This window comes from Anser brachyrhynchus (assembly GCF_964034855.1).
Source record: "Anser brachyrhynchus genome assembly, contig: SCAFFOLD_187, whole genome shotgun sequence".
Classification (NCBI taxonomy): domain Eukaryota; kingdom Metazoa; phylum Chordata; class Aves; order Anseriformes; family Anatidae; genus Anser; species Anser brachyrhynchus.
Window position 1 is genome coordinate 33,544 of NW_027663572.1, and position 9,838 is coordinate 43,381.

The window sequence follows — 9,838 nt, forward strand, 5'->3', positions numbered from 1 at the left end:
TCGCAGAAAGAGATGCCCATTTAATTTTATGGAAAATTTATCAGACTCCAACGATGGTTCATCGCTGGTTTTAAAGGTAAAAATGAAAAATATTAATTCCCCCAGTTAGGCATTTAATACACCAAGAGCTATTGTGCCTGGTACAGTTTTGCAATTTAATGATACCCCTAACTAAAGTCATCAAAAAAAGATGACTAGTTTTCATTTTTTAAACAAAATGAAAGGAAATCATGCTTTACCACAGCATTCTCACCAGTTCTGTGCTACCTCCAAATAGGAATTTAGGAGCGTAAGATTTATAGCGTCGGAAATTAACAATTTTCCTCCTCTTTACTTTGAATGGTGATAAAAAGCACAAAAACTAGTTTTCTGTGCCCGAATGAACACGGAAGTCTGTACAAAGTCTATATGACCACTCAATCAGTATTTTTCTATTTGTGATCATTTCTTCAAGAGCAAACTTGCCTCAACAGGAATTTTAATATGCAGCTTCACCCCAAGTTGGGGGACAAGATAAAACGACTTGGTGTGTTCTAGAGTTGTTGCTCTCAACTTACAAAGATAACATAATTCTTAACCTGAGTAATCTTCACAGCCCATCATCTATTGTGGATACATGCCAATATTAACTTGATTTGATGTCTATGTTGTCACTGAGGTTTGAGAAAATTTTTCTAATAGTGATAAAGCATTGAAAAAGTTATCTACCTCAGCTTAAGACATTATTGGTTCTTACCTTTCTTCGTTTGGACTGGAAGTCAGTAATATCCGGTTTATCTATGTCCGGAGGCTAAGGGAAAAAACAAAGCATAACTATTAGAGGGCAATTTTTTTTTCCTGAGAGAGAGGGTTCCCTGCAACAAAAATGTGGGGGTTCATGGTCAACTTACACAACACAGCGGCAAAAGAGATGTCATTCTTTTAGCATCCTGTTGAAAAAATAGCGCAATAAATTAAACCGGCCACAGCGTAAGGAAGAATAGTTTTATCTTTATCCTTTGATGGCACATTTACTAAGTTTTATAAACACATGAAGCAAAAACAGATTAAAAGAAGTGCTATTTACCAACAAAGCGGTTGACAGCTTCTCCACTGCCTCCAAGATGCACCACGCTGAGGTACTCAAGGTAGCGTGGGACCACACAGTTTCTTGTCTAGCTTTCGCTCTCTTTTGTGCCTGAAAAATTAGCATTTTAAGTGTTACAATGGTCAATTCTCAGCTAAGGAGGCATGTATTTTATGTCCCAAGGCTACACTGATGATACAATCAATATATTCTGATGACAGAGAAACATGCAGTCACTGGGAGTTCAAGCCATAAAGAAGAGAATACATTCGGAGTTTAATGAAGTTTACCTTGGGCCTCAGTGCATCTTGCACGTGCTTGTTGCACGAGCAATAAAAGAACTCCGTACTTGTAAAAGGTCAAGACGGATGATGCCAGGACTGCTAAGGCCTCCGAAGCAGTAATCAGGGAAACAGAACTCAAGAAAAGGCTTGTGGTACAGAAAGCATTTTCAGTAACAACACAGACCTCAGAGTTTCACGATGGTCTAAGTGTACCATCTTAAAATCAGTGTATACAATCATAACCAGGAACTAGTTTTACTTCTCTCTTGCTTCCTCCCTTCCCCCAAGATTAAAGTTGGCTGCAAATCTTTGTCTTAAAAGATAAAGATCTGATTTAAACTGTAACAGATCTAAACATTACACTGAAAAAGTAAACTGTTTATTTGCACCACCCAACTTCAAATATCAGTCAAAAACTTCCTTTGGTGTGACTTTTTTTCTTCCCAGGTTAAACCCCTCATATAACCACACTGTGCTTATCACACGATGTGAAGACAGGAAGCAGACCACGCAGCATGTAAAAACACAAGTGAGACTCACAGAACCACAGAATGGTTAAGGTTGGAAGTGACCTCTAGAGATCGCCTGGTCTACCCCCCCGCTCAAGCAGGGCCACCCCGAGCAGGTTGCCCAGGACCATGTCAAGTCAGCTCTTGAAGACCTCCAAAGAGGGAGACTCCACAGCCTCTCCGGGCAACCCGTGCCAGGGCTCCATCAGCCGCACAGTGCAAAAGCATTTCCTGATGCTCAGACAGAGCCTCACGTTTCAGTTTGTGCCTGTTGCCTCTTGACCTGGCACTGGGCACCGCTGAAAACACAATGGCTCTCTATGCTCTTTGCACCATCCATTCAGGTATTTATATACACCAATAAGATCCCCCCTGAACCTCATCTCCTCCATACTAAACAGGCCCAGCAGTCCCTGCCTCTCCTCAGAGGAGAGGTGCTCCCAGTCCCTTGATCTTCTTGGTGGCCCTTCGCTGGACTCTCTAGTACCTTGCTGTCATTCACAGCAAGCAGCAAGAAGCAAGCTACTCTCTCCTTTAAAAGCCTAGTATTTTGGTTCCTCTTTTTACCATAATGCAGTAATATTGTAAAAAACAAAAATAGCCGACCAAAGAGGGTTCCCAGCTTTGCACCACAAGGTTTCAAGGTTTCCCGTAAGTGAGGTACTTGTACTGCCCTTTTTCCGTTGCACAAATGGACTGTCAGAACAGAGCCAGCAAACCCGCGTTTTCATTTTCTTCAAATTCCTTTTGATTTATCGATAAAAGTCACTTTCATTTAAATACATTCCTACCAAACCTGATTTGACTTTCCTTTTCGATTCAGCTCTAGCTAATCAGAGTTGTCAGCAGTTTTTATTTGCTATTTCCAAGAACTCTTGGGGGCAAATAACTCTCTCCAAGAACTATATGAATCATTCAAAACAGAAAGCATGTTACTGCTTATCTTGGGACTGCATTTAGTCCTGCATGCCTCTGTGTAACAGAAGAACAAAGGATCAGCAAAGTTGATTTTAGATATTTTCAAAGACTGCAGGTTTATACAACATATCCATAGCATGAATGTAGGCATGCTTGGAAAAGAAGATCCACAGATAAATATTAGCCAGGTTTGACTACTGTAGCTTTTGCTACCATAAACACAAGTTTTCAAAGTTATGCTGTCATTGGTTTTTTTGCATCAAGTTATTTTAACGTAATGTAGTCAGAGGCAGACAATGGCACTTGAATGGAATTTTTTGAAAGACCTAACAACAGAGGAAACCCCAACTACCAACAACTAGCCCAAACTGTCATTCTTGTTCTTTCTGACAAGTATTACCTGTGGTAAAAACTGTCATTAAAGAATTTAAACAGAAATCAATCTCGTCTATTTTTGTAGACCAAGAGGGCAGAAGAGCAACTGTTACCACATATTCAGCTCCCTGCTCAAAGCTCCTTTGGCAGTGCTGCTTTTTTTATTTCCATCACTATTTCCCACTACACTACTTTTCTCATACCTGATAAGGTTCCGTCTTTGGCTGCCTTGATCTTACAGCTGCACCACCGGCATAGGCCGTCTTTCCGGGGTAAAATGGAGAAAACCCAAGCTGGTTTTGCTTAAAAACAGACGTGCTTCCACGTACCTACGGAAACACAGTATGAGAAGTGGATAGAAAAACAGGTACACATTCAAACTGATTAAAAGAAATACTGTGCAGTACTTACAGGACACAGTCCTCCAAAAACAAATAAACTGAATGCAGGTTTCTTAGAGCTAGCTGCAGAATGCTGCGAGAGGGAATGAGTTCTTTCAGCTTCTGTGGGCCAGAGCAGTGACGATGAAGTATTTTTTAAAACTGCAACATCTGCCAAAATGACGTATGCTAGATGTAAATGCCTCTCGTACGTACAGAACTTTAACAATAAAGATCACACTAATTCAAGTTCTTCAATACAGAAAAATAAGCATGACTTCAGCTTCTTTAAATAGATCAACTTCACGTACAGACTGAAAACCAAGTATCACCTACAAACTTGAAAACTGTTAACAGAGCTGCAAGTAGTTTTCACCAATCTTACCAAGTTAATACTGTGCTTCCAATGCAGGTATTTTTTTCCTTCAGGCTAAGATAAAAGAGGACCGCATAAACATCAGTGCATTTGTACGGACAAAGCTTTTTTCTGTGTTGGTAAAAGGCTGGAGGCCAGCACAGATCATAATCGCACAGGTTTTAAACCTGGAAGATTCCCCAAAGGCTGCTCTAAGAGTTAACGATCTTCTGCCCATGTATGTTTTACGAAGACACACCAGAAAGTTCTAGTGCACTCAGGTTATATTGCTAAAGCCCAGCAACTCTACTCTCAGCTGTACAAAAGTTCTCTGGAAAACCTGCTGAGCACACGTCAGTCCCTGTCTATATGGGGGACTAGAAAAAGCTGCAAACCTGCTGTTCGCCCTTTCAGCGAGAAGACCTACGTACCAACCTACATCGACACGATGCTTATTTTTTATTTTAAAATGGTGTGCTTTCCTCAATGAATTTGGCAAAAGACATGAAAGTATTGACAGCTGAAGCCTTCTACCAAGAAAGGTCAAAAAACAGCCTATAGCTTATGTCAGAGTAGTTTCTTTATCTTCTCTTGCTGAAACACAGGAAAACATCTCGTGTTCCTATTTGTCACCTGCACTTATTCACATTTAACCAGCTGTCTGTTAGATATTCTGAGTCACTCTTCCTTCTAGACAATCAGCCTAGTTGTCAAGTTACGGCAAGTCAGCCTGATTTCCTACCGTCCCAGTTCAAAATTTACATATAACCTAGCTGAATGTGTATATTTCAGCATTGACTCTTTCTAACATCAGGGTATCATAAACGTATTCCAAAGCACGCTTCTATTAAAAAGGTGATAGGATTATATACTTCTAAAACACTAAAAATTCAATTTAATTCTCGCATCCAAAGTTGACATTCACCTATTTTATTTACTAAGGTGATGTGGAATATTAAAGAACGCAAGGTACTTCACATTAAAAAAAAAGTCAATTAAACAGAGAACACAAAAATCACCTTCATCAGATGCTCTAGAGGAGGAATCACTGGTTGTTGAGATGTTATCATCGTCTTGTTGAGAGGTAGAATCTTCTATTTCTTTTATCAAGGACAGCCTAGGACTGCCAATGCCAAATATAGAAGATGTCGAGGGCTGACAAGGTGGGACAGGAGAATCCAGCATGGTATAATTCAGACGGCTCCGATGAAGAGAGGGCCTTGTTAACACAACTGGGAAGTTCAGTGCTGATCTACTTGTGGATGGTTCTAGACAAGAACAGGGAGATAATTAGCTTTGCTATAGACAAGCTCACAGAAGCCAAAACCTGTTTCCTATCGACAGCCATGCTATTGCCAAGTTCTAAGCGCAAAAAGAGAGAAGCCAAATTTAACTTCTTCCTCACCCAGATACGGTTGCATCTAACTGTCTGGCTACAACAACAACACTGCTTGCGATACACAGTATTAATGTTGCATCCAGAAGTAGTTAACTATGAGGTTTTACAACACCACATTCTGACCCCGTGCTCAAATGCTCTAACGCTGACTTGGCCGTTCACTAAATCAAACATATATACTCCTTCTCCCATGTACAGCTTGCAATAAGCTTTACAAAATTTGAGATTACACGGTAAATTACAGATAACACTGCAGCTTCCATAATATTGGAACAAAGGTTACATTAATCTGAATACATAACATGAAAATGAACGTTTGCAGTACTTTTTTCCCAAGTTCTTCCATATCAGCTCACGTTAGAGGCAAAACATCATCTCCTACCCATTAACTATTGGGAATTTGACCCAAGGGACAAGGATGTTGACCCAAGTAACCAGATGAGCATTTTTCCCTCTTGAAGCAAAGGGTCTGCAAACAATGCCAGTGGCCTGGAATAGGTGGCCTTGATGTCTATCTTGCTAAAAAAAATCTTATTCTTAAGCATAGTATTCGACACCCACGGACAGCAACATAAGCTGCAAAAGGTTCCAGGGTGTCCACCTGCTCCTGATCTCCTGGAGTTAGCAAGCTTGCAGTGCAGCTGTTCTTAATGAAAGCTCCTTTCACGCAGTTACATAGGAAAGCCAACATGTGTTCCTCAGTCACGAAGACCTTCTCTATTCTTTTCTCCAAACTCATTCCCAAGCTACAGCTACACAGAAAGCCATCAATCTCCTTGTTTACAATTAGATGAGGATGTTTCTTTTTGCAGGGATGCTCTGGACCAACCGCTTCTTTCTAGCGCTACCTCAAAGTAACTTGCAGATAGAACTCACAGGGAAGGTTGATCAAATGGTGATGATCGCTGTCATTCTGCTGGACACGCAGATACTTGCCTTTCGTTTTGGCTCATTTTTAATACCAATTAACTTCAGTGCCTCGCGTTAATAGACACCGTTTGACTGCATCGGCAAATGTTTCTGAGTCGTGAGTGTCATTAAAGGCCTGTCACCCTATGGAAATCCTTCTAAATAAGAAAAATGGCATTCAAATAAATAAATAAAGCAGCGTTTGAACTTATGAGCAAACCTAGCGTAGCTGCCTTTGACGCTGATCTGGAGGAGAAAAATCACGTTATCACACTACTATGGTTGCCTTAATAGGTTTGGTGTACATGAGGGAGGGAAGTATTATGTGATGTTTGCCTAGCTATTACATGGCCGATGCAGGAGGGGTTTTAGTCAGTTCCCTGAGCACGTATTGTTGCAGAAGTCGGTGATTTCACTGCCCAATGTCTGTTATTAAGGGCACGATTCATGTCCCGTTATCGTTTTTATTCTTTATTTATGTGTTTATTTTCTGGGGCGGCGATCTGTCACGATGCCCATCGTTCCCCTGCCGTGGGGTAGAATTTAGCGTGACGACTGCCTCCCGGACCAACGGGGCCACGAATCCGGCCTAAAACACTGCTTGTGCGTTGGTTGTCGGCGTGGGGGCTGTTGGTTGTCGGTGCGGGGGTATCGGTTGTCGGTGCGGGGCTTTTCTGACGAGCACTGTGGGCTCGGGGCGCCGTCCCACGCCCGGCGCGGTGCTGCGGCACACCAGCGGTCGGCGCCACGGCGCGGGGAGGCTCTGGAGGTGACTCCTAGCCCCGTGCTTACGGTGGCCGGGCCGGGGTTCATTATGGCGGCCGGGTCCTGAGGGCGGGAGCGGGAGGGCGGCGGGACCGGGACGGGACCGGGGCGGGGCGAGGAACGGGAGCGGCAGCGGGAGGGGGGGGCGCGCGTTCCCGTGAGGGGAGGGGGCGCGCGAGGGAGGGAGGGGGAGGGTGTGAGAAACACTCCGTAGCCAATAACTTGGGCTCAGGCGAGGAGCTCGGCGAAGCAGGAATTTATTCGCGATCGCAGTGGCGGGCGTCCCGTCCGTGCGAGGACTACCGCACACCAAATTTCCCTGGTGTATTGCCAAGCACTTCCCCGTGCAAGGGCTTACCATACACCACATTTCCCGAGACTCTTCCTTTCTCTCCCTTATCTCACGCTTCGTCCGTCTCCGGCCGCGCCCCTCGCGGAGCTGCGGAACCGCGGATCAGGACTCCACACTCGCTCCGTACAAAAGTACGTCTCAATCACACGGCACACAGAGTCTCACCCGACCCCCAAGGCAATACTTCCTATTTCTTACCTTGGTCTGTGCACAGAGTTACCGGATCAATTCTCAAAGCCGGAGTGCCTGCCTTCTTCCCTTCCCCACTCCTTCACGGATCCTGCCTCTTTCATCAGTCTCGGGCCCTCTGTCAGCTCTCCGCAGAACCGCCGCCGTCGATGCACAGGACCGCTGAAATCAGCGGGGCATGCCTTCCTGCTGCTGCGGCGGTGGGGCTCCCCAGTAGGCGACTGGCTCCCGGACGAGCCCCCAAATTGTGAGAAACACTCCGTAGCCAATAACTTGGGCTCAGGCGAGGAGCTCAGCGAAGCAGGAATTTATTCGCGATCGCAGTGGCGGGCGTCCCACGAGCAGGAGCGCCCCTGCTGGTTCCAAAACCCAGTTTATATACTTTTTGATGACGGGACCCTCCCCTGTTTCCCCACTGAGGGGGTGATCCAGGCTCACAATCTGTCTGATGCTTCCCAGACAATGCATGGCCTTCAGTTGCCGGCCTGTTAAATTTCGAATTTCTTTCGACTTTTTTACTGGTTGAAGCGGTAATGGTTCTTCACTTACCTGACTTGACTCAACACCGTGATTTTCCCCGAATTGTTCTACGGAGTCTGGTTGTCTGCATTTTACAAGGTCGCCTGCTAAGCGTTCTTATCGCTGCAAGCACACCTCGATACCCCATTCCTTACCTTTAAACAACGTAACTCTGCAAAAACAACATTTTTATTCCCACGAGGGGCAGGGCAGGCCCCGCGGCGCGTGGCGGCGGGGGGCGGGGGGGCCCCGTGACGGCACCGAACGCGGGGGGGGGGGCGGTATGGCCTCGGGCGGCGCGACCGGTAGCGGCGCGACCGGCAGCGGCATGGCCGGCGGTGGCAGGGCCGGTGGCGGCGGGGCGCCGGGCGGCAGCCCAGGAGCCCGATCAGGAGGAGGAGGAGCAGGAGGAGGAGGAGGAGGAGGAGGAGGAGGAGGAGGAGCGGCCGGCGGCAAGGTGAAGAGGCGGCGCCACCGTTTGGGCGCCGCGAAGCCCCCCTGTGCCAGGAGCAAGCGGGTGAGGAGCGGCCCCCCCACAGCGGGCCCTTCCCCCTCAGCCCACCAGTTACCCCCTTACTTACCCCCTTACCTTACCCGCCCCTTTATCCCCTTAGTTACCCCCTACCCACCTCCTTACCCCCTTAGTTACCCCCTCAACGGCTTAGTTACCCCCTTAGTTACCCCCTCAGCCCCTTCCTAACCCCCTCAGTTATCCCCTCAGCCCCTTACTTACCCCCTTACCCCTCTACCCAGCCCATTACCCCCCTCCTCCCCCTCCCCTTCACCCCCAGCCCGCTGCCCTCAGGACCCCCAGTGCCACCCCCAGGGCTTTCCCCGCTCCCTGCACCCCTCCTCAGCCCATCATCAATTCTCTGAACGTTACCTGCCAGGCTTTGCTTCTCGTTTGTGCTGTAGGGTACAGCAGGTTGATGGTGAAAGCGGTCCGTCAATTCGGGGTGTGAAAATCCCCGTGCTGGAGGGGGGACGCGCCGAGATCCCTCCCAGCAGCTCTTTGCTAAGAAATGTCAGGACGCCCAGAGAGATGCTCTGGAGATGCCCTCTGCACATGTTTGTTCAGCCAAAACCTCTCCGCTATTAAATGAGCAACGTAGCTGAGGGGATTGATTATCATATGCAAAACCAAGGGAGCGCTACGCATGGATAGCTGCTCAATTAGGTTTTTATCACTTGCAGAAATGCCAAGTCCCTTATACCACATATTGACAATCAATCTTGTCCATCTAAAGCTGGCCTGGAAGGGCAATGCAAACATTCCCCACGCTTACAGAGCAACCGTTGAAACCTCTGGCTTGAACAGTGCATTAATGTTGAAAGTGCCATAGCTTGCGTGTGCCGACACTGTGTAGCTAACTGATAAACCTTACACGTGGATTAAAAATAATCAGTGGAGATGGTTTTCTAACTTTTCCATTGTCTGTTATCTCTGCGTGTTTTCCAGTAGGTTTATTTAAAGAGTGTGCCAGAGCAAACACGTGCGTGGGGATATCTGGGGGATTCTGCACAGAGAATGGCTGCTGCACATCCAGCGCAGATCAAATTAACAGTAACTTATCGGGGAAGAATTTTAATGATTTGATAAATAGACAAACTGATAGGTGTTACATGTGTGCATTTATTATAGCAGTTAGCTTTGTAACCAGACGAATCGTGCAAATGTTCATAACGTAAAAGGACGAGCTTTGAGCAGATAGCTTGCTTAGAGCATTTGTCAATTAATTTCAGTTTATCTTCAATATCATGTCCACTCTGCAGAAGGTTCTGTGGCTTAATGTTAATTGTCTCTCAGTGATGCAGTTG

The 9,838-nt window shown here is 46.1% G+C and overlaps 1 protein-coding gene across 2 annotated transcripts; it reads right to left on the minus strand.

The window, feature by feature from the left end:
- Window positions 1–5: 5 nt before the first annotated feature.
- Window positions 6–5,584, minus strand: LOC308187241 (nuclear pore complex protein Nup153-like). Of its 2 annotated transcripts, XM_080609407.1 has the most exons (6): window positions 4,907–5,584; window positions 3,564–3,703; window positions 3,356–3,481; window positions 1,067–1,177; window positions 891–929; window positions 6–790 (listed from the first exon to the last, which is right to left on the minus strand). In XM_080609407.1, the coding sequence occupies exons 1-6, from the start codon at window positions 5,070–5,072 to the stop codon at window positions 710–712; spliced, it is 663 nt and encodes a 220-aa protein (XP_080465533.1). In that variant the 5' UTR covers window positions 5,073–5,584; the 3' UTR covers window positions 6–709. The 2 variants fall into 2 exon arrangements, with proteins under 2 accessions (XP_080465533.1, XP_080465534.1); XM_080609408.1 differs by lacking the exon at window positions 891–929.
- Between the last annotated feature and the right edge of the window lie 4,254 nt (window positions 5,585–9,838).